Raw genomic sequence first — 26,761 nt, 5'->3', positions numbered from 1 at the left:
TTTTTCAAACCAAGTAAAAAGAGTAAAGAGATACACAGCTTGATACACACCTCAGCAAAATATCCAAGTTGTTTTCCCCCCTTTTTGTGAATGTGAAATCAACTAAAAATTTGAATTTCTCACTTGGAAGGTGCTAGTTAAAAAGACCTGGGTTGTAGTGCCAGCTCTCCTACTTGCTAACTGTGACTTTGGACAAGTCAAACTCTGGGTCTTAGTTTCCTCATCTGTAAAATTAGGAGGTGGATTAGATGGTCTCAAGTCACATTCTAGTCATATAATTCAGTGTTTTGATGCAGAAACTAGTTGCTGCCTCAATTACATTTAACAAAGGCCTGCTACAAAATAGCAATATCTTAGGATCAGAGGGCTTTCTTTGTTCTTTGTAAAGTCCTTAACAGAATGCTAAGCCTAATGAATTCTAGTAAAATTGATTTGAGAATGAATATAAAATTTATCTTAAACTTTAATACTTAGGCAAACATTTTATATCCCTGACATTTTAAGCAGTATGTTTTTGAGGCAAATATTTGTGTTAGAATTTATCATTAATAGAATTCAGTTCTGTATACATATCTCTTATTTATAATGCCAGTGATCTCTGGGAAAATTCAATAACCTTTAACAAATAAAATATTACAGAAAAATTAATTCATTGGCCTGCTTATTAGTGTGACTTCCTGTTACTGAGGGTTACCGAATGAAGCTGCAAAATATCATCCAATGCCAAACATGTATTGCTTCCCCCAAACTTATTTCTTCTACCAACAGGGTGCATTCTGGCATCACTCCTGAATCCCTTCAGGAAATTAAATGTATTCGATCAAAATAAAATTATTGGAGAAATGAGAGGAAAGGTGAGTCCTATTTTATCCACAAACATCTTAAAAGTTATAATGTAGAAAATTAACCTGGAAGCAAAAGGGAAAAAATAAATCTTTATGTTAAGAGTTAGAAATGAATGAACACATCTCCTTCCTCTTTTAAGACTCCTGCAGTAGAAAGGTAGATACCTAGGTGCATCTTGGCTGCCAAAGACTTAAAATGGAGAAGAGATCACAGTGTGTAAATGAGATTTCACTGGAAAGATAACCTTCTTCCTACAGAATATGTGATTTAAGTTTTTTCTAGAAGGAGTAATAGGTTTGCCTTGTGAGGAAAGCACTTCGAAAACTTTAAAGCATTATACAAATATTTAATTGTGAATTGAGCTATGTGTTGTAGTCTCAGTTCCCTGACCTCTAATCATTAATCACATATTTTCAAGATTGCAATATACTGGAAAATCACAGAATTTCAAAGTTGGAAGAGATTGTAGCAGCCATCTATTCCAATCCAGAACAACAACAAAAATCCTTACTGCCACACACACAAAAAAAATTGGTCATCTAACTTTTCCTTTAAGACTTCCAGTTAGGGGGAACCCACAGTGTCTCAAGGCATCCCATTCCACTTTTGGATAGCTTTAAATAGTTACATTTTCCTTACTTCATTTCATTAGCACCATATATATATATGAGATGGGGGGGGGTAGTTTTGATTTTTTTTTCACCTCTACAAGAATATTCACATATTCAGTTTTGCTTTCAGTTCCCCCTCCCCATGGATGACATTAGATGCCCATCGGGATGGGCCCACAGCAATTTTACTCCTAAAGTATCATAGTACCTTTAAATTCATTATTTTTAACCCAACTTATTCGATATTTTTATCAGAGTGAATATTTTCTTTTTTTTTTCTTTTTTTAAGGCAATTGGGGTTAAGTGACTTGCCCAGGGTCACACAGCTAGTAAGTGTCAAGTATTTGGTCTGAGTCCGGATTTGAACTCAGGTCCTCCTGACTTCAGGGCCGGTGCTCTATCCACTGCGCCACCTAGCTGCCCCTAGAGTGAATATTTTCACAAGTAAAAATGAAGAGATGTGGTTGCATAAATGTGATTGGAGTGGTGGTTTAGAAAGCAGATAAGCAATAACTGAGAACTTCGAGTATCACATTTAAATATTTACTCATTCAATAAACACTTATTAAGTGTCGCTATGTGCCAAGCACTGTATTAAGCATTAAGGATACAAAGAAAGGCAAAAGACAGCCCCTGCTCTCAAGGAGCTCACAATCCAATGGCAGCATGAAAACAACGCTGTACAAACAAGCTATACACAGGATGAATTGAAAATAATCAGCAGAGAGAAGGCACTAGAATTCAGGTACCCTCGGAGGGGCTTCCTGTAGGGATTTTAGCTGGGACTTTAAGGAAGCCAGCAAGTGGAAAGTGCTAGGAAAGCATCCCAAGTATGGGGCAGCTAGTGAAAATACTTGGAGTCAGAAGATGGAGTTTTTATTTGAAAAACAGTGAGGATATAGTACAAATATTTCTTTTAACTGAATCCTTTAGTTTTCTTTTCCTGTTTGTAGTCGGAGTTTCCGAGAACATCATTTCAGATAAATCTGTCAGCCAATAGGATGTAATATTTCTAATGGAACGTAAGCTTCCTGAGGTCAGGAACGTTTTATGTTTATATCTCCAGGGCTTACTTAGCACACTGGACACACTTGATCATTGAATGAATGACTGAATTTGGTAACTGTGCTACTTGAAGGTCTCATCCTGGTTGTAGTGACAGGTTTTGAGTCCTTACGAGCACAGTTGCAGTCATACATAAAATGTGCAAACCACTCACACATTGTTACTCCAGACTGGCCGACTGGCCTGCCAGTTGTGTTTCCTATATATGGTATTCCGCTTTGCAGCTTCTTGCCTTTACACGAGTGGCCACCACATCTGAAATATAAACCTTTCTCCCCTCTACTTTGTAGAGTCTATAGCTGTCTTCAGAAAACAAGCTAGATGCCACTTCCTACACAAGGTCTCTCCTGATTCCCCCCAGTTGCACTCATCCCTCCTTGAAATTACCTTGTGTATACTTTTCATTTTACTTACCAAAGTTCATGCTTTCCCCAGTAGAATGTAAACTCCCTGGGGGCAGGGACTGTTTCATTGCCGTAGTATATCATGTATACCTCAAAATGATAACCACACTGCCTTGCCTACAGTAATAGGTTCTTAATAAATGATTTGAATTGGTTTTTTTAGTTGGAAGGAAAAAAAAGAATAAGATGAAATAACCATACCAGGAGCAAGAAGTGGCCTTGACAGGATAACACTGTCAGTTCTTTATCTTTTGTACCCAGATCCCCATCCTCACCAGACTCCTTTCCTACTCCTTACACACCACTACCAGTCACCTGCCACAAACCTCCAAAGGGAATTTGGAACAAGGAAATTGTCATTCATATTGCCCAAAATCGAGAAAAATACACATAAACAAGTGTCCTAAGTTGGTATTCTGCATTCTTCCATTAGAGTGTAGTTAGACATAATGAATATGTTCTGTAGTACTATTGATATGTTATGGGTTATAAAAATGTGAGCTGACCTGAAAACTACCATGGATAATATTGTTTCTGTGGGTGTGAGTTTCAATTATTTAACATTCAAAGACATTCTTGAAGCATAACCTATTTGCCATTGAGGACAGTTAGCGTTTTAATTTCCATTGAATGAAATGGTGATATTTTCCGTGATCATTGTTTTGTAACATGGGTCAGCCCAACTGCCCTCAAAGTCCCAGTAGCCATATAGAAATTCTGTTTAATTGGGAACAATAATATGGAATAATTCTTTCCAATTTTGTCCATTTGTAATTTGTCAGCAAATTGAGGTTTTTTTGGAGTTCTTGTTCTGGTATTGGGTCTCTGTCAGAAACTACTCCTGGCAGCATTCCTGGCTGTGTGCCTTGTGTCTTGTCCTTACACCCATTAGTCTCACTCCCACTTGGGTGCCCATTTGGAACTTTGGAAGGATGACCTCTAGCATTAGGGTCTCTACTAAACCTTTTTATGCCTGTGTTTGCTACTGTTTTTCTCTCATTTCCGATATTAAAGTCAACCTTTTTTTTTTTTCAAAGAATTACCTTACAAAGAAATTCTTTAAGTGTAACCCATTTGCAATTGAGGACTGTTAGTATTTTAATATCTGCTGAATATAATGGTGATAATGCTTTCATTTCCTATGCTCCTCATATCTTACATCTTGGTAATATCTTGGTAATCTGGGTCTATCTCTGCCTCTGAAAACTTCATCACTATTTGGAAAGCCCTGCCTCATAGAATCCTAAATTTACAAGTGGACCGAACCCTAAAGGTTATGTCTTCCCATCCCCACCTTTTACATTTGAGGAGATACTCTGAGAAATTAATTGGCTGCAGGTTCCCCACCCCTCATAGCCCAATGTAAGTCATATACTGGGTAGTAATTAGCAGAGCCTATATCTAAACCCAGCCCCTCTGACTCCAAATCTTTCAAGTATTCATGTTAATAGGTAAGGGAAAACTTTCTCACAGGTATGCTATGACTAATTTATGTATGCTACTGGATGAAAATGGTTGAGAAGCACCAGTGAGTCTTCTGTGTCAAAACAGCTACCAAGAACAAAAAGGTCAGCTTAATTTCAATTGCTAACTGCCTAACTACATTGTTTACACAATCAGAACTGGAGGTGAAAATCGAGATCAGACAAGGAGTATGAAAGAATGGTAGAGGCCTGACGGGTGCAGATGGCCCTGACTCCAATCCTTCAGGGGATCAAGTGAGTAGCTGGAGGTGGGGAGGTGATTACTGGATGGGGCAGTGGCCTAATTTGCTAGCCTTGTTTAGAAGGGCTTAATTCAGAGGAATCAAAAAAATGAAGCTGATAATCGAAAAAAGCAAGCTTCCTCCCCGAAAAATAACAGTGATTCCCAAGGTATCAGCAAATTAGCAATGCTATGACCTAACATCACTCAGACTAAGGTTGAATGAATTGTAGGGGGAAAAAAATCAAAAGCAACCTAAAAACAAAAGCAGAAGCATACTTTTGTTAGACTGTTACGATGTTGGTAATAAATTAGTCGTAGAATATCTATGAGAAAGTTTTCCCTTAACTATTAATATGGATACCGGAAAGATTTTAAGTCCTGGGCTTAGATGTAGGCTCTGCTAACTACTATCTTGTAAATAGCTTTTGGTGACTAGTCAGTTAATCTCAAATGTAAAAGGTGGGGATTGAATGACATGCCTTTAGAGTTCCTTCCACCTCTGTATTTAAGTGTTAACTCAAAGCCAGACTTCATATTAAATATAGTCCCTCTCATAAAAACAATGCACAAAAAAGAAAAATGACACCTTGAATACATCATCTTATTAAATACCTCCCCCACCCTATTTCTGTCTTGTCAGATATACGGCTAAGGCATAGTTTAAAATGTTCATGTGTGTATGTTTTATTTTATAAATGAATGTTCAAACTAAAACTTTAAAATGTTACAAGGCAGAGAAGATGGGGCATTTTTTATGTTCTCAAAAATCTCATTTTATCATGTAATAATCACATTTCATACTTAACAATGTGCTGTTTCCTGCCTGATTTACAGAGAAAGCTTCCCTCCGTAGAACAGCCTTGTTCTCCTATTTCTTAATATAAAATACTAACACATGAAGAAACAGGGACAAAGTCCGAACTTAGACCCACTTGGAAAGTGACGTCTCTCTAAGGTGATAGAGGGCTTATTCTGAATTTAACTTTCACAAAACAGATTGCAGCAACATCTGCCTTTAAACAGAGTGTGTGAGTCCTTGGTAACCATAGGGCACTAGCACATAGTGCTTTGGCTGTTTGTTGCCTTGACCTAAGGCTTTTGGAATAGGCTTCATAGTATGCTTTATTCTCTAGTTTACTAAGGATGCAGAAAGCAATAGGACGTTTTGGGCCTCTTGTGATTAAACTGAGAAATAAGCCTCACTAAACAATAATGCAGTAATCTGTAATTTTGTCATTATTAGTGTTGTTCTTCAGTCATATCTGACTCTTTGTGATCTCATTTGGAGTTTTCTTGGCAAAGATACTGGAGTGGTTTGTCATTTCCTTCTCCAGTTCATTTTACAAATGAGGAAGCTGAGGCAAACAGAGATAAATGACTTGCCCAAGGTCATATAGCTAGTAAATGTCTGAGGCTGGCTTTGAACTCAGGGAGATGAGTCCTCCTAACTCCAAGCCTAGCCCTCTGTCTACTGTACCATATCAATGCCCTGTATTAATAGTCCCTCTGTTGATTCAATCACTGTCCCTTGTAGCTAATAGTACTCAAACTTGCTGTGGCCAACCTAATAAAAAGCTTTTCCCAGCTTAGTCTGCTTTTCAGACAACAGGCATGTTTGATAATCCATCACCAGAATCACAGTCAAATCCTTTCAGTTTGGTAGAACTTGTATTTATCATCCATGTACATTTCAGGGTCACATCAGGTCTTAGTGAGGCCTCAGGCAAAACTCAAGTATAAGTTAAAATGAAATATGTAACATTAAGGAAAAAGCATTACATTTTAATTGTGTCATGAGAGAGCTTAGAACATTAGGGTATTTGTTGGGAAGGCAGGGAATGCTAAACTGAGCTTTTCCATGAATTCTGAGTAAATTATAAACCTCTAACCAGCAAACAAGGTAACATGGCACAGTATTTGGGGGAAGTCAGAGACGCTTGAATAATAAGCTTTTCCTAGCCTTCTAAAATAGTTGTAAGCCCTTAGACAGCAAACAAGCCAAGATAGTGGATAGAGTACTGGACCTGGAGTCAGAAAGACCTAGTCTAGGTTCAGATAGAAAGGTGATGTGATGGGTCTGTACTTGGGCCTCTAAGGTCCATTTTCAGCTCTAAAGCTATGAACTTATAAATTCATACCTTGGTTAACAGAGCTAAGGAAACAAGATTGATAAGAGTTCTGCATGAATCTAAACCTTCTATAGTTCATGTTTGGAATATTCAAATGGCACTTTTTCTAGGAAATGGGAATCCAGATGTTTCCATTTTAAAATATTATGCTTGAGGCACTGAAATTAAATGACTTGTTTAAAATCATACATAATTGTGGCCAACTCAGAATCAGAGCCTGTGTTTTCTCTGGTCCTTTTCACTCTGTCCATGTGAACAGTTCTGCCAATCACCAGATTTCTGATCTTGAATTATTTAACCTCTCTAGATCTCTTAGTTTCCTTGTCTATAAATGAAAGAGTTGCTCTTTTCAACACTAAAATTCCATGAGTCTAATAATTCCTCCTACTTGGGAGAAACGTACAAAGCATAACAATACCTTAGTATATACTTTTAATGAACATTTTTAGAATGCAGGCCGACTTGTGGCATAATGAAAGAGCTCTTATACTGGCAGTCAGGAGAACTGGGTTCTAATCTTAGTTCTTTCACTCATAAGCTACATGGCCTTAGCCAAGTCATTTCATATCTCCGAGCTTCAGTTTTCTCGTAAGTAAAATAGACATAATTGGGACCTCCTTCCAGCTCTTTATATTTTATGCTTTAAATGTTTGAGGGAAAATGAAAATTCCTGTTAGTTATTTTTTTCTCTGACATGGTTGAACCTGTTGCTTTACTACCAAAATATACAAGAAACTCCTACTGAATTTAAAGTGCTAGATCTAAATTAACCTTTTGTGGTAGGAGGAGAAATGAAAAAGAGAATGAGTGATCACATTCAGTTACAATGAGGGAAAAGAATGATGTACTTTCCAGAGATAAAGCTGTCTAGTCATCAGTGCTTCTTAACCATTTTCATCCTGTAGCATATATAAATGGGTCATAGCATACCTGTAAGGAGATCTTCCCTTACCTATTAATAAAAATAGGAAAGATCTGGAGTGAAAGGACAGACCTGAGATTAAATATCCAAGCACTACTGCTTAATTACATGAGAGTTAGAAGACCCAGCCTGAAGAATTCTAGCCCAATCAATTCAATTCTTAGTCCTTTCTTTTCTTTTCTAATGGGTTTTATTGATATCTTTTGTTTTTATCTCAGTCATTTCCCGCTCACCCCACCCCCAGACTAAACCTTGGCCCTATGGCCAAGAAAAACAAGCAAAAACATCTACTACCAAAAACTTGGTCTGCCAATGTAAACAACATTCTCCTGTAGTAGTCTCCACTACCACCACTACAGACTTCTCTACCCTAAGGGAGGAGTTATGTTTCAATATCTCTTCTCCAGGATCTTCATTGGTTTTATTAGGCAAGCTTCTTCTCAGTAATTTTTTCATTTATGTTGTTGTAGTCATTGTGTTTATTGTTCTCTTGGTTCTGCATATTTCACTTTGTATGAATTTATTCAGAAATTTACGTGTATTTCTAAATTTCCATATTCACATTTCTTATTGCACAATTAATACTTCACTACATTGATATATCATAATTTTACCAGCCTTCCCCAATCAGTAGGTACCTACTTTTGTTTCCATTTCATTTTTACCACCAAAAAAAAAAATGCCACCATGAATATTTTAATATGTATTGTAACTTTTTTAGGTTTTTGTTTTCTTGGGGTATATGCCTAGTGGTTAGATTTCTGGGTCATATGGTATAAACAGTTCAGCAACTTTTGTTGTAGAATCCCAAACTGAAATCCAGAATGCTTGGATGTACTTTCTTTTCCACACCCACTTTTATTTCAGGGACATTAATACCTTAAACTGTTAGCTACATATGGAGGTTTCCCAAGAATTAGATACTTCAGTTCTTCATGATCTTACCCCATACTTTTCCCCTCTGATTCTTGGATTTCCTAATCTTTTTTATTTTTATTTTTGGAGACTGAGTTTTTCCTGGGGGAAAAATATCCTTTTTGTGAAAAAATGTGGGCTATTAATTACTCCTAAAATGGTTTGACTTTGATTTAAAATTTAAAGGTTACTAAAATGACTGTGGTTTCTGGCACTAACTTAATAAAATTAGACTAATTCACTTTATTTTTAACTCAAAGTAAATCGTTAAAGTATGAGGTTAAATCGCCATCAGTCACCATCATTCTTTTGTAGTTTGTTTTTTAACCTGTTTTCAGGGACTGGGGGTGCTGGGTGCTGGATTTTAGTTATGAGTTAGTTGTGAACTTTAGTTGATGATTTTGTATACTGTGCCAAAACAAAAATTTATCGGTAACAAAAAAGTGGCTATTTAAACTGACAAATGGGGAGAGGGAAAAGAAGGATTTGCAGGGATTTTTAATTAACACAAACTGCTAGGGCCTGTTTTCAAGTCTAAAGCAAAGTATAAATCACCTAATCTTCAGAACATCAACGTAACTTGGCAAAACTTTAGCCTGGTGCAGAGCCAGAGAAAAGAGCCTCACCTGCTACACCATTATCCAGACTTCCCTTAGTACTTGAATTTTCCATTCGAGTCTGCTCCTTACAAGCCCTGCGACACATGAAAATGTTGCTGTGATCACGTCCAATACCCTGGCACTTCCCTTGTACTGTAAAGATGTTTACAATGTCAAAGAGGAAAGACTTCAGAATGTTGGGCAGCTCAAGTCAAGAATCAGTCAGGGTGGGAAGATATGGATGGGTTAGACTAGGAGGTCATCTTATTGATGATATCAGGATCTGTTCAAGTACTATAGTCTATTTCAAAACTTCAAACCATTCTCAAAATAGGTCCTAAAAGTATTAAAAAAAAAAACATTGCAAATGACAGCCATTCTTACCACACTCACAAGTGGACCTCTGCCCAATGCAGGAGAGCCTGGAACATCTAGGAAAGATTAAGAAAAAGTGAGCTGCCTTTGGGAAAACGATCTTCCTTTGAGTTATAATGTTCTTTATAATTCTTTTGCAATTGAGCCTGTGATTTTATGGGTATCAGAAGCTAACAGGTAGGGAACTCCTTTGACTAGTCTACCAGTGCAGACCAGTGCCTGTTCTGCAACTCAGTCTTAAATTGTTTCTTGGGGCACCGAGAGGAGTAGTAGTAGAGTAGTAGTAGTAGCAGCAGCAGCAGTAGTAACAACTAGCATTTGCATAGCACTTTAAGAGTTGCAAAGCACTGCACAAATATTATCTCAGTTTATCCTTATAACAACCCTCGGTGCTATTATTATCCCAATTTAACAGATGAGGAAACTGGGAAGTTAAATGACTTGCCCAGGGTTCTCGCAGCTAGTACAGTGCCTGAAGCTGGATTTGAACTGAGGCCTTTCTGACTCCATGTCCAATACTCTATGTTCAGTGCACCATATAGCTGCCTCAAACAGATCTTCTTGACTCTAAGGATTATGTCCCACCGCCATTATTTATCATATGAAGATATATTCCTACAGTATCATGTTTTATGTTAGCGTTGATGAGAATATCTTAGTTTTCATTCAACAGATTGATACAGTTATTTTCCAGAAATCTCAAAGTAACAGAATCATAGAATATCAGCGAGGAAGGAAAGAAGAATTCATTAAGCACCTACTACTATAGTGCCAGCCGATATGCTAGACTCTGAGTGTTCAGAGACAAAAACGAACCCATTCCTGGTCTCAAGGAGCTCATGTTCTTTTGGGGGAGAGAACATATACACATGTAAGTATATACACACATAAGTGTGTATATATGTGTGTGTGTGTGTCTACATGTTCATATATGTGTATGTATACGTACCTATTCCTACACATACAATACAAGACAGTTTGTGCAGAGGCGCTTCTAGAAGCTGGAAGTACCAGAGGAAAAACAACATGAAGGAGGTGGCTCACGTGCTGAGCTTTGAAGGAGACTAGGGATTCTATGAGGCAGAGGTACATTACAGGCGTGGGGGACAGTCTGGAATGCCATGGGCATGGGCAATAGAATGTCATGTGTGAAGAACAACACAGGACAGTTTGGACTATGGCATATGAAGCATAGCAATGGGGAATAAGCATGGAATGATATTTTGGGGTCAGACTGGGAAGGGCTTTAAATGACTGAAGGGTTTGTACTTATTCACAGAGGCAGTAGAGGGCCACTGGAAATTTCTGAAACTTCTGGAAGAGATCTTAGAGGTCACTTGCTCCAACCTATCCCCAAAAAGGATCCCCCAATTAAAATATAGACAAGTCATCATTCATCTGCTTGGTCAGATAACTAAATGGCATAGTGGATAGAACACTTGGCCTGGACTCAGGAAGACCTGAATTCAAATCCAGCCTCAGATACTTACTAGATGTGTGACCCTGGGCAAGTCACTTAACCTCTGTTTGCCTCAGTTTCTTCAACTGTAAAATGGAAATAAAAACCGCACCCACCTTGCAGGATTGTTGTAAATATCAAATGAAAATCTGTTTGTAAAGTACTTAGCAGAGTACCTGGTATGTAGTAATCACCACATAAGTGCTTATTCCATTGTCCTTCCCTTCCCTTCCCATCTACTTGAAGATCTCCAGTGAGGAGGAACCCTTTACTTCTAGAGGCAACCCATTTCACTTTTGTGCAACTCTAATATTAAGCCTTAAATTTGCCCCCCTGTCATTTTTCTTGGGTTTGCCCTCTAAGGCTAAACAGAAGAAATGTAATCCCTCAACCGTGTGACAGCCCCTCAAATACTAGCATATAGCTCCCTTAACTCTTCTCTTTTCCTTTGTTTCTCTAACTTTTGCTACTACCCTGATTGCCCTATTCTGGATACCTTATTGTTTATCAATGTCTTGCTTAAATTGTGGCTGCCAGAACTGGACACAGTGTTCCAGAAATTATTTAAGCACAGCATTGTACAGAGGGGCTAACACCTACCAATTCTGGGAAGCCATGCCTCTCAATGCAGCCTCAGACAACGTTCACTTTTTTGGCTACCACATCACACCGCCGATTCAGATTAAGCTTATTGTCCACCAAAATTCTCATATTGTTTCCAAACAAATTGCTGTCTAACTATGCCTGCCCCTTCCTGCACTAATTTTCAAAACTAAGTGTAAGGCATTTTCATATTTCTCCCCATCAAGTTTCATCTTATTAAATTAAGCCCAGTATTCTAAGATCTTTTTGAAACGTGTCAGCCAGTATGTTAACTATGCCTCCCAGCTTTGTGTTATTTGTAGATTTGATAAAACATTCCATATCTGTACCTTTATCCAAGCCACTGATAAGTATGCTAAATAGCACAGAGCCATACTTCAGATGCCTGGAGCTGCCAGGCTGACCTTAAATCATAAAGGACTGACTACTCTTTGAGTCCAGGTCACTGAACAGCAATCCAGTGAAATCTGCATTTCCAGCCTGGGCTGCTTTGTGAATTTGAAAATTACCAATTTGAGTACTGGTTGCCCAGTAGGATATAATTCCCTAATAGCTTCACAGAGGAGAAGAGTACCACCATCAGGAGGATTCTGCCTCTGAAAGGACCATGGGGTCATTCCTGGCTATCTAGAAGATCTGGACCTTTTCAGATGCTCAAACAGTCTAGATTTGAAGTGAATGTGAAATAGCTGTTCAGTGATCCTATAAAATTGTCTTTATCTCCCTGGCAATTATAATGGGTGATTTTTATTAGTGATATGATATGTCAGAATCAGGCAAGAAGAGCCTGATTCTCACCTTTTTGGGGTCAGGACACTTCCAGGACGAATCTAGCCTCTACGAATGCCAGAGCCCAAGCCTTTTTGGGAAAAGCCTCTCCCACCCTGGTCCACAGGTACCAAATTTGCTCTGCTAAAATCTAGGTAAACTGATCTGCTGCATTCCTCTGAGCTAGCAATCTAGTAACTACAGCAACAACAAAAGGAAATAAAATTTGTCTGGCATGACCTCTTCTTGATAAAGCTATACCGATGCTTGGTAACCACAGCTTCTCCTTCATTTTGACTAGCCGGCATCCCCTGTTTCTCTTCCCTTCCATAGCCAAACTTCTAGAAAAAGCAACTTTAACTTTTTTTTTTTGCTTTAAAAAAAAAAAAGGAAACCACCTATTGCTCTGCTTACATGTCGCTCACTCTTCAACTCTTTGCAATCTGGCCTGTGACCTCATCGCTGAACAGAAACTGCCCTCTCCAGAGTTATCATTGATCTCAACTGCCAAATCTTTTCTCAGTCCTCATCCTTCTTGATCTCTTTTCTGCATTGAACACTGTTGACCACCCTGCCAAATACTGAATGCTGTCTCCTCCTTGAGTTTTCATGACACAGCTCTTGATTCCCTTTCTATCTTCCTGTGCCTTTGCTCAGTTTCCTTTGCTAGCTCACCATCCACATCATTTCATGTGACTATATGTGCACTTCAAGACTTTGTTCCAGACCTTTCTTTCCCCCTCTCTCAGTACTTTCTGTGTGAGTTCATCAGCCCCCATGGGTTTGTTGCACCAATGTTGGGAGTTCTGCTGCTCAAGAGTTCACCAGTTGATGATGTCTTTGAACTTAAATTTCTGGGACTGTTTTTAGAAGATTTTGGGAGAGAGAAGTTGGAAATAGCAGGCCTACCAATCAGGGAAGAAGAAGGCAGGGTCAATTGGGGCTGATCCTTTGCTACCAAATTAGTGGACACTGGGAATCAAAAGCTGAGGAGCAAATGTCAGCTTTATTAACTCCCCAACTCCCTTCTCTTTCAGACTAAGGCTGATGAACATGCCGGTAAGATCTTAGGAAAGCCGGGGAAGCTGTTAATTTTTCCTCACTTATCTGTTAAAGCAGGCCTGCCTTAAAGCTCATGTACTAGAAGCAGTATCTAAGTTCTTGCCATGTAGGCTAGGCTAATTTTTACCTAAAAGGCAATGAAACCATCCTTGATATTTTATTGGTCCAGGGAACTAAGGCTTGAATTACTGACGTAGCTTTCTGGTCGCAATAAAAGTTAAGTGCGTGAAGAGTCAAGGACTCTTAAAAGCTGGAACTATGCTTCTAACTAGGCACACTGTCATGGCAAAGACGGAGGTAGAAGAACTATGACTAACCAGATCAATGCTGGATCCTTGCTAAATATCCTTTCCATGCTTTTGTGAAGTAAACTGCCTTTATTAAATGTTAAAAGGTCTAGCAAGTATCTCATTTTGTTCCTATCCTGAGCGTCATCCACTGGATCCATCCTGAACTGGGCCTGGTCCAGAATAGCTCATGTCCCTATTAAACTGGTAGATGGTTTTTTTCATCCTTGGGAGTACTGGACTCAAGAAGAAGCTGTTTCTGTCTCTGCAGCTGGCAGCTCCACTACTGGTTTATTCCTATCCAAATGAACTATCCCTCTTTTCTCCCATTTTCCCCCCTCCCCCAATTGTTCGTTATCCTTTTATTGCTGTTGTTTTACTCTATTTTTTAAGTAAAAGGCAATTTGATGACTACTAATCCTTGTGTTTGTGATTAATGCTGACACAAACAGAGATTTGGGAAAAAGTCTGGCCTTCGATGAGGCTGAGCCAGGTGGGAAAAGGAGCAGACAGTAACTCTATCTACCTCAATGATCCTGTCAGTTTTTTGCATTTCCTCTTTCTCGCAATGTGGCTTTAAAAAAAACAAACAAACCAAGCTAACTCTTCTCTTCACCTTTGCTCATCACCCTCAGCTCATTCTGAGTTTTAGTGTTCATGACACTAGTGCCTGTAATCTTGGCTGCAGAGAGAGGCTGAAGCTTGGTGGTTTGCTTGAGCTAAGGGAGTTCGGAGCTGCAGCAGGGCTAAAGCCTAATCAGGTGTCCCTACTAAGTCTTACACTTGTAGGGTTACCCAGGGGGCCACCCAAGCTACATAAGAAGGGCATTAGGGCCCTGGACCAGGTCAGAAACAGAGCAGGTCAAAGCTACTCTGCCAAAGAATAGTGGAATCTGGTGCATGAGTGACTACTGTACTTCTTTCCTGGATGAGATAGAGAAACCTCGCCTCAATAGGAGGATCATGTTACACTCATATTTATCCTCTGTTACCCACCCTGGGTTCTGTCTTGTGTATTTATCCTTTTAAAATTTGAGTTGGTTGGTGAATTTCCTTGTGCAGCCACATGAGTCTCTTCAGACAACTCCCATTTTCCCTTGTCATTGGAATTGTTTCCTTTTGTCCCTTCAAAATTTCATTCTTGAGAGTTTCTCATCCCTATCATGCTAACTCCCCCCTCATCGAATTTAATTCCATGGAATTCTACCTATACTTTCTACGAAGTCTTTAAAATCTATTCTCTTAAAAACTTAGGCTGTGTGTCAGACTGTGCATGACTTTCCTCTCCCCTGTCCCAAAATGATAGGATCATTGCTTGATGTAAATAGTTATCATATCTGCTTTCTTCCTCAGGGCTGAGCCTCACTGAAGGCCAAACTTCTCCCCAAATCTCTACTTTTGTTGACATTAATCACACAAATAATAATTAGTGGTTGTCAGATTGTCTTTTATGTAAAGAAGGAAGTAAAACCGTAGTAATGAAAGGGAATGAAGGAATGGTCAGTTCCTCTTAATGTACCCATCATTTCTACCCCAACAACCAATTCCTCCCTGTTAGCAACAATCAGATCCAGAGTAGAATCTCACCTTGTTTGTCCTTTTTTGAAGAACGAAACTATCGTTAAGTCAGGTCAAGAAGTTATTTGCTATTCTGCTATTGACAGAGAGAGTGCTCAGACACCCTTTCTGGTTTCCTCATCTATTTCCTTTTTCTGTTCATGTGGTCCGTAGTATACTCTGATGAAAAATTATTGGATTCTGTTTCTATTTATCTTCACTAAAATGCTCTTCCCATGCCTTATCCCTCTGAGTCCTCAATTTCCTTTTTTCTTTTTCTTTTCTTTTCTTTTTTCTTTTTCTTTCTTTCTTTATTTTTTTTTTTTTGAGACAAGGTTTCTCTATCTCATCAAGGATAGAAGTACAATAGCCATTCATGCACCTGATTCCACCATTGTTTGGCAGAGTAGTTTTGACCTGCTCTGTTTCTGACCTGGTCCAGGGCCCTAAGGCTCTTCTTTTGTAGCTTGGGTGGCCCCCTGGCTCACCCTACAAGTGAAAGACTTAGTAGGGACACCTGATTAGGCTTTAGCCCTGCTGCAGCTCCGAACTCCCTTAGCTCAAGCAAATCACCAAGCTTCAGCCTCTCTCAGCAGAGATTACAGACACACGTCACCACAACCAGCACCCTCACAGCTACATGCTACCTCACACAATGCTGCCCCATCTCTGTTTTCTTATGTTTCTTGTAAATAAGGTATGCCCATCCAGAGTCATATCCTTAAGGCTCAGAATGGTGGCTTTTTTTTTATCCTGTAGATATAAATGTGATATATAACATACATACATATATGTATGTGTATACACACACATATATACATACATGTACATATATGCATGTGTGTGTGTGTGTGTGTGTGTGTGTGTGTGTGTGTGTGTGTGTGTGTGTGTAAAACATGGCCAATGATCAACATAAATAAGACCAACCAGGTATCATGGGCAAGTGGACCTGTGATTTCGCTGGTATAGGAATCACCTAGATAAGGAAACACACCCTCCCAATTTAGGTTAGCAACTGTTCTACCACTTAATCATCTTATGTGATAGCTTACGACACACCAAGAAGTTAAATGACTTGTCCAGGGTCACAAATCAAGCAGGCAGGTATTAGAGATAGGACTTGAACACAGGTCTTTTTGATTTAGAGGCTATCTCTCTATCCATTATACCAGAGGTGTCAAACAGGAGGCACCCCCCAGTGTGGCCCAAACAGATGAAAATGTAATTGGGAAATATTTAACAAAATAAATAAAAATACAATACAACATAAATAACATTATATTTTAAAACTAAGTTAATATATAACCTGTCAGGATCCTCATGTATGGATTAGTAGTATTTTTATTTGAGTTTGACACCATTATACTATACCATGCTATCTCCTATGCAAAAAACAAAACAAAACAAAAACAAAAAGCTTACATTGTTATTTTGAGAGAAAGAAAATATAGTTTTACTCATCTATTTCTAAAATTAAAATTTTGAACTATAAAATTACTTGTAGTTAGCGCAGTGCACATGCATGTATATTTGTGTGTCTATATACGTACATATACTAATGCCCGGTTCTTTTAGGGGGAGAGAGTAGCCTAAAAGATAAAAATGTATATATAGGAAAGAGGCAAGAAAAAGGAGAGAAGGAAGAAAAAGAGAGTAACAAGAGAAATGAGGGTAGAAGGAAAAAAGGAAAGGCTAAGGCATAAGGAAAGGGAGAAATGAAAGTAGGTAGACTGCTCCTATTCAGGTTTATCTATGTAGATGGCTTTTTTTAACATCCCTTGCTTTTCACTTGAGCTATCAGAATAAGCTGTCACTACCCATCAGCTCAAAGTAATATCCTCTCTACTAAAGAATAGCTTTTCTGCTTTTTGTTTTTCAAATTTCAAAACTTAAAGATTTAATTCCCTAAGGTCTTCTGGAAGGTTTTTCAGAGTGAAGTAATAACAACAAATTAACTGTTTAATCTGAATTTGACATTCAGATCTCACCTGATTCCCTCCTTGACATTTTCCTTTTAATATGTCATATATAACTTTGTACTTAGCTCATCTCCTTACCATGTATTATTATTTTGTATTCTATATATTTAGTTATGTATCACAACTTTTTTTTAAAAGAAAAATCTAAATTGGTTAGTGAGTTCCCTCTTTGTTAGGATGTAAGTTTTGTGGTGGCAGAAATCATGTCTTATTTAAACTTTGTGTATTTCCCAGAACCTAGCATAAATAATACATAATACCAATGGTTCCCAACCTATAGGCCTCTAGAGTTATTACAATGGGTCTGGAAATCCATAAAATAAACCAAAATACCTTCTATAGATTACAATATGGTATACAATATGTCTTACTATTTTTCAAATGTATGTGGATTAGCACTGTGATCAATTAGGGCACTGTGCAGAGATCTAGAACTACAAAAACAAAAATGAAATATCCTCTGCAGTATAGGAGTTACTACTTTTGTTTTTATTTACCTTTTTTACAAATAAAGTTTAAGTGGGGAGACTCTTGAAGGAAAGGGAAACCAGTCCAAAGGCTATTGTAATACTACATGGTGAGGTGATGAGGATCTGAACTAGGTTGGTGGCTATGTGAGTGGAGAGAAGGGAACATTTAGGAGAGTTGTTGTGAAGGTAGAAATGACAAGATATGGCAATAAATTGGATATGTGCAGTGATTGAGAGTTGAGGATTGACACAAAGATTGTGAGCTTAGGTGATTAAAAGGATGGTAGTGGAGAGAAGGGAACATTTAGGAGAGTTGTTGTGAACTAGGTTGGTGGCTGTATGAGTGCAAAGATGTGGCAATAGATTGGATAAGTGCAGTGATTGAGAGTTGAGTTTCAGGGGGAAAAGATGATTTTTGTGGGAAAGACTTCATGTATACATTTATGTATATAAATAAGACAAGAAGCATTTAACCATATGCTATGTTCTAGAGATACACTAAGTCCCAAAGCAAAAATAAGATGAAAAACTTATTTTTATAATATGAGGAAATGGAATTGAGGCAGCTAAAGCAAAAGACTAGTACTTAGCAGTCTTCTATTCTGAGTTTTACGGTTTGCCCAATAAAAAGGTAAGGGGACTAATGCTGTATTAGACTTGGAAAAATTAATTCTTCTCCTTCTACGAGAATGTTTCCTTCTGTGAAAATGGAGGTGTGATAATTCTTGCTTTCTCCCAAAACAGGAATACTGTAAAGATTAATGGTGTTAGTAACAGAGTTTGATCTCCTTTTTAAGAAACCATTAATACAGCTTTGTTTCACCAACTAAGTCATAGATATGTAGTACTACTGCATTGCAACCAACCAGTAGATAATATTACAGCAGCACATCAGAAAGAAAGATGTGGAGTGAGGGAATTGTGGTCAGGAGCTGTGGGGCCAAATTGCCCTTTCTTCTTCAAAGAGTTAATTCCTAACAGTCTCTAGAGTTATGGGCCAAGGAACATGTCAGGGGCCAGCTTCAGAATGTCTCTGGCTCTAGGAAGATTCTCATTTGCCATTCAAAGAGTTTGTGTTTGCCTTTATCAAACTCCTCCACTTGTCTCTCCATCATATCTCAACAATCTCTGTCCACCTACACAGGTATGCAATGTAATTGGCTCAGTGGTCTCTCAGGCAAGTGGGGGTTATGTCTCACTCCACTTCGGCAAACCCAATAGTCACAGGATTGGAGTTCATGGCACTTTTCCAAGACTTGGGTGGAAATAAGATTGCAGTTGGAATTATTCTCTTTCGTGTGTAATGGAACTCCTCACCCTCTTTCCCCTACAGCATACAGAGCCACCATTCCAGAACGTTGGGTGTCAATTTCTGGCCACGTTATGACTCAGAGTCCCTTGATTGATAAGCTGGAAGAACTGAGAACTCGGGTTCTTTTAAAAGAGGAGAGTTTCTAAATGGCATTTTCTTTGGTTCCTCTTTTGGGGTGACAATATGTTATTCCAGTGAAGGGTAGAAAAGAATGCTTTTTCTCTGATTTGATCCAATGGCAGCCTTTCCACAGCTCCCCACTGTGCAATGTGGGCTAAACTAGGTGAACTCATAGCAGAGGCCACTGGCTGTCTTCACCTCTGCTCTCATGTCTCCTTGTATTGAAAGGTCCTAAAAGGCTTGTGAATGCTGACGGTAAGAATTGTATCTACCAAACAGTTTTTATCAGCAACAGAAGTAGCAAGATCAGATTGGCAGCAAGGAAATCGTCATCATCAGAAAGAGAAGCTACCAGGAAGAAAATCTAATTTGGCTATTTAATCAATGTCTAGAGCAGAGATGAAATGTGTAAAACTACTAATTTGACATTTTACAACTGTTATAATTTTGATGAGTCCTAATGATCAGTCTCCTAACTATCTGTAGATATACGTTGTTACTGAATCCTGTTTAAATCGTTCTGTTAATTCACACTGCAATTTAACATTGTTTTCTGTATTAGAATAAACAAGCTATTTCCTACTTTGTTCATATTATGTAGTAGGTATTTCTCTTGAGAAGCCCCTTAGACCATGGGATCTTAACCTTTTTTATGTATTGGGTAGTTTGAAGTCTGTGGACTCTTCAAAATTGTGTTTTTAAATGCATAAAATAAAATACAAAGGAAATCAATTATATTGAAATACAGCTATCAATTTAAAAAAAAGTTGCAACCTCAAGTTAAAAACCACTGTCTTAAGTAGAAATTTTCCCTGGGAGTGCCAGAGTGGGGGCCAATGACTATGAGAATAGAGAGTCCAATCCCCTGAGGAGATATGTAGCTTCCCCAAAACTGAACCTAGACAAACCATGGTGGTTGGGTAAAGGACAGAGAGTGGTGTAAAGTTGCCAGCCCTGTGAGCTTAACCCAGTGGCCTTAGCCCAACAGTGCTTCTTTGTGCTATTTGAAATATATAAAAATATAGGACCACATGTAATAGGGCTGAGGAAAGAATTGATGAAATTCAGGAAGTTACTAGTTCAGAGATGGGATTGGTGCCACTTCCTGGGCAAAAAAGCAAAATTATAAATTCTCTCTTGACTTACATGAATCCTAATGTTTTCTTTACAGAACAATTCAAATAAACATTAGAAGATATTAGTTTTCCTTGGAGGTATTAGTGTTATTAAATTAAAATTATCTGTTTTCATGTTCATTAGCTGCTCTTTAAAAAAGCAGCACCTTGCTTACAAAACTTAATATCCCATGATAGACATGGTAGACAAACATTATGTTGTAAATGGATTAACACAGAATCTGAGAACAATCAGCAAGAGTTGTTTCCTGCCCTAAATGATTCAGACTCAAAATATATCAAATGGAGCTCATGATCTTTCTCCATAAACTCACTTTTATTCTCCTAACTCCCTTTTTCTGTGGAGGGCAACAGCATCTTTCCAATCACCAAGGTTCCCAACCTCAAAGTCAATCTCAATTCTTCCACCTTTGTCAACCTCTATTATCTAATCAATTGCCATTTCTACCACCACATCATTTGCATCCATTTCTTCTCTCCATTTACAAACCAGCCGGGTTTTTATAACCTTGGTCTGAACTATTATTATAGTCTCCTTCCAGTCTCTGCTCTCTCCCTTCTCCCATCCATCCTCTACACAGGATCCAAATTGATCTCACTAAAGCACAGATTTAATTATGTTACTCTCCTCTTCAAGAAGCTTCAATGGCTCCCTATTGACTGTAGGATAAAATACAAACCCCTTAACTTGGCATTTAAAGCCCTGTATAGTGTAGCTCAGGCCTAGATTTCCAAGCTGATTACATGTTAGTCCCTTCTCACACATTAGTCCCCCATACTCACCCTATATTCTAGTCAGACCGACTCTACTTACTATGTCCTTTTCTCTTCTTACTACCTTCTACATAAGAACCTTCACGATCCCCCCAATTGTTAGTGCTCTTTACCACTATTACTTTGCATATGCTTTGTATTTAAGTTGTGTACATGTTGGCTCCATTGGGATGTATGTTTCTTGAGGACAGAGACTATTTCTTTTTATCTTTTTACTCCCCAGCCTAGCATAGTGCTTTGCATATAGCAGGTGCTTAACAAATATTAAGTGAGTTGACTTGGATATTTATAATGAGGTGTCAGGTCTTATCTTTCAACTGTATTCAAGCAAACACAAGGATTGTACATATTAGGGGCATTTCTGATTTAGAATCATAAAATGACAGAGCAAGAAGGGACTTTTGAGAGCATCTTCCAACCCCTCATTTTACACATGAGGAAAATGAGGCATCAGTTCAGTCAGTTGTTTTCAGTCATGTCTAACTCTTCATGACCCCATTTGGAGTTTTCTTGTCAAAAATATTAGCATGGTTTGCCATTTCCTTCTCCAACTCATTTTACAGATGAGGAACAAACAGAATTATATGACTTGCCTGGGATCATAGAGCTCGTAAGTGTCTGAGGCCATATTTAAACTCGGGAAGATGAGTCTTTCTTACTCTAGGTCCAGTGCTCTATCCACTGTATCACCTAGCTACCCTAGATATAAGGAGGTTAAAATACCCAGAGGCAGAACCATGATTGAACCTAGATCTCAGCTTTACAGTACAGGAGAATACAACACAGTATTCTATTGTATTCTCATTCTCAATAGAAAAACCAGTTTCTATGGAATGAAGGATGGTTACTCCACATGCCTATGATCATTCTCACTTCCAATACTGAAGAAACTTGTGATCCATAGAGGGCAAACTATACATAGGCTCATTCATTCATAAAATGTTAATTAAGAGAAAAGCACCAAATCTTCCAAAAGCATTAAGAGGAAAAGTTGGAACATTATGGTCCTCAGGTGAGGGCACGCAGTGTGGTGGAATGGAGTACAGGCTTACAGTCAGGGAATACTTGGGTTCAAATCCCATTCCCACCACTTGTTAGCCATGTGACTCTTAGCAACTTGACACTTAAATGTCCTAAGCTTCTATTTCCTTATTTGTAAAATAAGGGTAATAATACCTATATTACGTATCTCACAAAGTTGTTGTGATAAGTGAGATATATATATATATATCAAGCCCTTTGCAAATCTATTTAAATGGTTATTATTATTGTTGTAATTATTGATTAGGCACTGGTATAGAGAAAGAATACTAAACTAAGAATTGGAAGAACTAAATTCTAACCTCACTCTGCCACTCATTAACTTGTATGACCTTGAACAGCTCATTTCATCTCTCTGGGCCTTAGTTTTTTTCATGTGTAGAATGGTGGGGGTGGGATGGCAGGAGGGAACTGGATCATCTTGAAAGTTTCCTCTTGCTCCAATATTCTTTGATTCGGAGAGTATTTCTGTCTTGTGGGATACCATTACCAACTGCTGATTCTCCTGGTCTACCTCCTAGCTAGCAAAAAGGAAATTCATGTCTATTTTAGTAAGGTGCTGGAAATAGCCGTTCATGTTATCCAACAGATTGTATATACTCAGTCACATTTCCTAGAACTAGAACAATACTCTTCCCTTAACATCAATGCGTATCCTTCAGACCTGGCCATGAGACATTGACCTCAGCAGAACTGTATAAAAACAGTTTGTAGACTTTGGCAACTGTCAGACTTTAACCTCGCAATGCCCCTGGTTATCTTATCACTATTTGAATTTTTATTGATAACTCTAACCTAGGTTCTTCTGTAAACATCAGCAGTTGTACCAATTATTTGATTCTGGTGACACTGCTTTTCTTTTCCTTCCAAATCTTTGGTATCTTGTCTTTAGTTCTTTTATAATGGGTTTACAGATTGGCTGTAAAAATTAATTAGCCATAGTAAAATTAATAGTCCAAGATTTCCATTTCCTCAGACATTTATTGAATACCTACAGTGTATGGAGAACACTGTGCTGGGCACTGAGGGAGCGTTTAAAGTGCTATGTACTAAAGGATAAGCAAAAGTAAGAAGGAATATGCGTTGTTTATACTTATATAATATCTCTTAATGCCTGATTCCTTTCTATAGTACTCCCCCATAAGCTATTTGTAGGTTTAAGAACCTTTTTCCTTTCCTACCCCTTTTCAGAGTCATTTCCTTCACCATTATAACCTTACACAGGAGGAATGCCTAGGCTGGTGAAACAAACACACACTTATCCCATTCATATCTGTGGATTTCCTTTGGGCTTCTGCTAGTGAATAGCATAGTATGATAAAGACCCAGGAATTCAACAACTCTGGCTGCCATCCAGCTCCTACTTAGACACCCTAACTGAAGACCATAGCAGTATAGTTGATAGAGAACTGGATTTGGAGCCAGGAAAGCCTGAGTTTGGGATACTTACTTGCTGTGTGACCTAGGTAAAGTCACTTACCTTCTCAGATCCCCAGTTTCCTCATATGTAAAATAGGGACAGTAATAGCACCCACACCTCATAGGATTGTGGTGAGCATCAAATGAGATAATGTACATAAAACACTTGCAAGCTTTAAAGTACTATATAAAATATAAGCATTAGCTATTGTTACCTTAGTTTTGGACTCCCAGAGGCAACAGCTCTCTGCTTCCTAAATTAAGACGCCTCAGTCTGTTAAAAAACACTAAACTACCAAGTCCTCCCTCAGAAATACACTTACCCTACTCTTTACCTACCTTGGGGGGATAAGAAGTTTGGATCTAACTTGAGGTATCTCCAAATTCTGCCTTAAATAGTGTAACAATTGCAGGTCATTTGCCTTTTGGGGTTTCGTCAGAGCTTCAATCTTCTCCTCAATCACTTTACTATGAAGTTCCTTTTGGGAAAACAATAATAGCTAAATACTTAGTTACTTCTCTAAACCCAGTTCCTAACTGCTCATTGCCTTGTACTCAAGGATTGCCAACAAACTCCTATTAATTCCTGCACAGGCTAAAAGAGGTGGGCTATTATTTATTTCCTAATTCAGAAGGAAGAAATGAACCAGAGAGATGTGATTTATTCAAAATTATTCAATGACTACACAATGAAGCCAGAAACAGAATCCTTTTGATTCTCCAATCTAACATTCTATCATTAAATTGCTTAATCTCCCGTAAGGAAATACTTATCTCTTTATTATCTGGAGATTAGCAGCACAATCAGCAGATATTTTATTGATGAATCCATTACCACTTACCAGGTTGCCTACTAGGGTCTGGAAGAAGGAATCATAGCATCATAGATTTAGAGTTTAAAGATACTTGAGAGTTAACCTCAAACTCCCTCAATTTATAGACAAAGAAACTTAAGGGCCCAGGAAGTTAAGTGTCTTGCCCTATGTCACACAAGTAAGTAAGGGCAGAACAAGGATTTGAACCCATGTCTTTTGATGTCAAATCCATTGTTTTTTCCACATCCATCTGCTCCTAGGAAGAGAAGGACGTGGGGAAAAAGAAAGGACCTCAGAATAGACACTTGGTAGAGTTCTTACAGAGAGAAACAGGATGGGGGCATTGGGGCTGGGAAGTGTGTCAAAAAGATAAGAGTTCTCTAAAGGTAAGATTTGCCTGCTTTACAGTTTTATATAGGGCCAATCTTAGACTCTAGAATTCTTTTTGGAGGTTACTTTGCCCTTTGGTGCAGTGGGCAATTTTGCTTCTTTCTAGGTAAGTCAGGGATCAAGATCTGTTGCTACTGGTCAAAGTTGGTTTTGTTTTCATTGAATGTGAGGTTCATCAGCAAATAATTTGAAGACGCCCTGATAACTTTAAATTTGTACCCCACGTCCAAAGTCAGGAGAGTTGGTACCTGAACATCATCGGTTTCAACTTGAAAAATGACCTGTTCCTTGTCCCTCTGAAGCCTTTCCTAGTGAAAGAAAGAGTCTCTTGGTGAAAAGTCAAATTGAAGATAAAGATCAGTCTTCTCTATAAGCTATGAAATTCCCACTGTATTCCCACAGTACCAAGTGCCAGTATGGATACACCATGCCCTTGTGGCTGTTGAATGTTTTTTTTTGGGGGGGGTAAATCAATAATAATAATGTAGTAGAATAATGTCAAATGTCAAAATTAAACGAATGAAATTTGTTTTCTTTGAATTAGGAGATTATAGGCAGATTCTAATCATGTGGTACATCCAAGGCGATTCTAATAACCTTTCAGTACCTCAAACAACCATACACCACTGTCCACTGACACATTATGGAGTCATAATGATTGGGAGAGACCCTAACACTTCACCCTAGATCAGGCATCCCAGAAGCTTATGGAGTCACTGAAGTGCAATATACAAGAAGGAACAAGATCTGCAGGAAAAACTCACATCCATTTGGGAGCTCACCTTAACCTCTACTTTCTGTGTTTTATTTTGTCTTATTGAAGCAGTCAGGTTCTTGAAGTTATTTTCTGACAGCCAAGCTGCTAACACTAAGAAAGGTCTCACTACTTTCTTACCTCCTTTACTTTCTCTGCATATGATGTGTCCCTTCAGTTCTTCCTAGGTGGTGAGGGGATTAGGGAGGCTGGGATGAAAGAATAGAGCTAAAGGGAGAGGAGAACCCAGGAAAAGGGTGTAGTCAGTGGCATAGGCACTGTCTATCCATAGGCATAGGTGAGATAATAAATCTGATAACCAACAAGGTAGCCAAACATTACCTATCTGCCTACCCAAGGTGATCCTGTCTCTCAGCTTCATGCTTCTAGGTGTGTTGTATTAAAAGGCTTGAGAATTCTGATCAGCCTATAGTACACTTGCCTTTAACGCTTGCATTTCTGCCTTGCCTTTGAGCAGCATTGCTTTCTGTCGCATACGATACTCATCTTCGATTGCTTGCTGATGGAATTAAAAAACAAACAAACAAACAACTTTATATTGGTGATTTGGAGGTGTGGAAAGATGGGTTTAGGGTTTCAGTTTTTCTGCTGTAACACACTTTCTCTCTGCCCATCATCCTCTCAAGGATAACCCAGAATGAAAAAGTTTCTTCCATCTTTGCCTCTCTTTCCTAGGAAGAAATGAGGAAGTGGAATAATCAAAAGCTAGGGAATATGAACCAGCTTCTTCTTTTGAAAATCATTGGAAAATTCTGGATGAGCTAGCGCATTAGAGGAAATGTCGTCACATCTCTGAGTGCTTTCCCTCTAAGGACCTCAGGAGCCAAATTCTATTAACAATTAATGGAGCTTAGTGTGTCCATATCTGTGACCTGGTCTTAATGGCATCCAATTTTTTTGTGGAAACATGGAGTGAAGAGTATTAAAAAATCAAAATCAACAAAGGCATAGGCCATTTCTGGCCCTGATTATTATATAAAGCCCATGAAAACTTCCTTTTTCCAGGGACATTAGTATTCCTTTTTGCATCACCAATGCCTGGCACAGAGTTGGGACTAAATAAGGAAGGAAATAAGCATTTATTAAGCAACTACTATGTGGTAGGCATCTTGAAGTACTTTACATGTATTATCTCATTTGAGACAATAACTTTATGAGGTAGGTACCGTTATTGTCCCTATTTTATTTTATTTTTTTATTTCTTTTTTAAAATTAATTTGT

At 38.4% G+C, this 26,761-nt stretch overlaps 1 protein-coding gene across 1 annotated transcript in view; it reads right to left on the bottom strand.

The window, feature by feature from the left end:
• The window catches only part of CCDC196 (coiled-coil domain containing 196), a 35,304-nt gene that overhangs the window by 2,447 nt on the left and 6,096 nt on the right, over positions 1 to 26,761 (bottom strand). The window contains exons 5-9 of the mRNA XM_021004750.2: positions 25,962 to 26,039; positions 25,014 to 25,073; positions 23,900 to 24,039; positions 9,583 to 9,629; positions 9,226 to 9,351 (exon numbers count right to left, since the gene is read on the bottom strand). Of these exons, the coding sequence (XP_020860409.1) occupies positions 9,226 to 9,351; positions 9,583 to 9,629; positions 23,900 to 24,039; positions 25,014 to 25,073; positions 25,962 to 26,039 (451 nt within the window). The remainder of the gene's footprint in view (positions 1 to 9,225; positions 9,352 to 9,582; positions 9,630 to 23,899; positions 24,040 to 25,013; positions 25,074 to 25,961; positions 26,040 to 26,761) is intronic.

This window comes from Phascolarctos cinereus, unplaced genomic scaffold, assembly GCF_003287225.1.
Source record: "Phascolarctos cinereus isolate Bilbo 61053 unplaced genomic scaffold, phaCin_HiC Scaffold_3;HRSCAF=262, whole genome shotgun sequence".
NCBI classification, from domain to species: domain Eukaryota; kingdom Metazoa; phylum Chordata; class Mammalia; order Diprotodontia; family Phascolarctidae; genus Phascolarctos; species Phascolarctos cinereus.
This window is presented reverse-complemented; position numbering and strand designations above follow the sequence as displayed.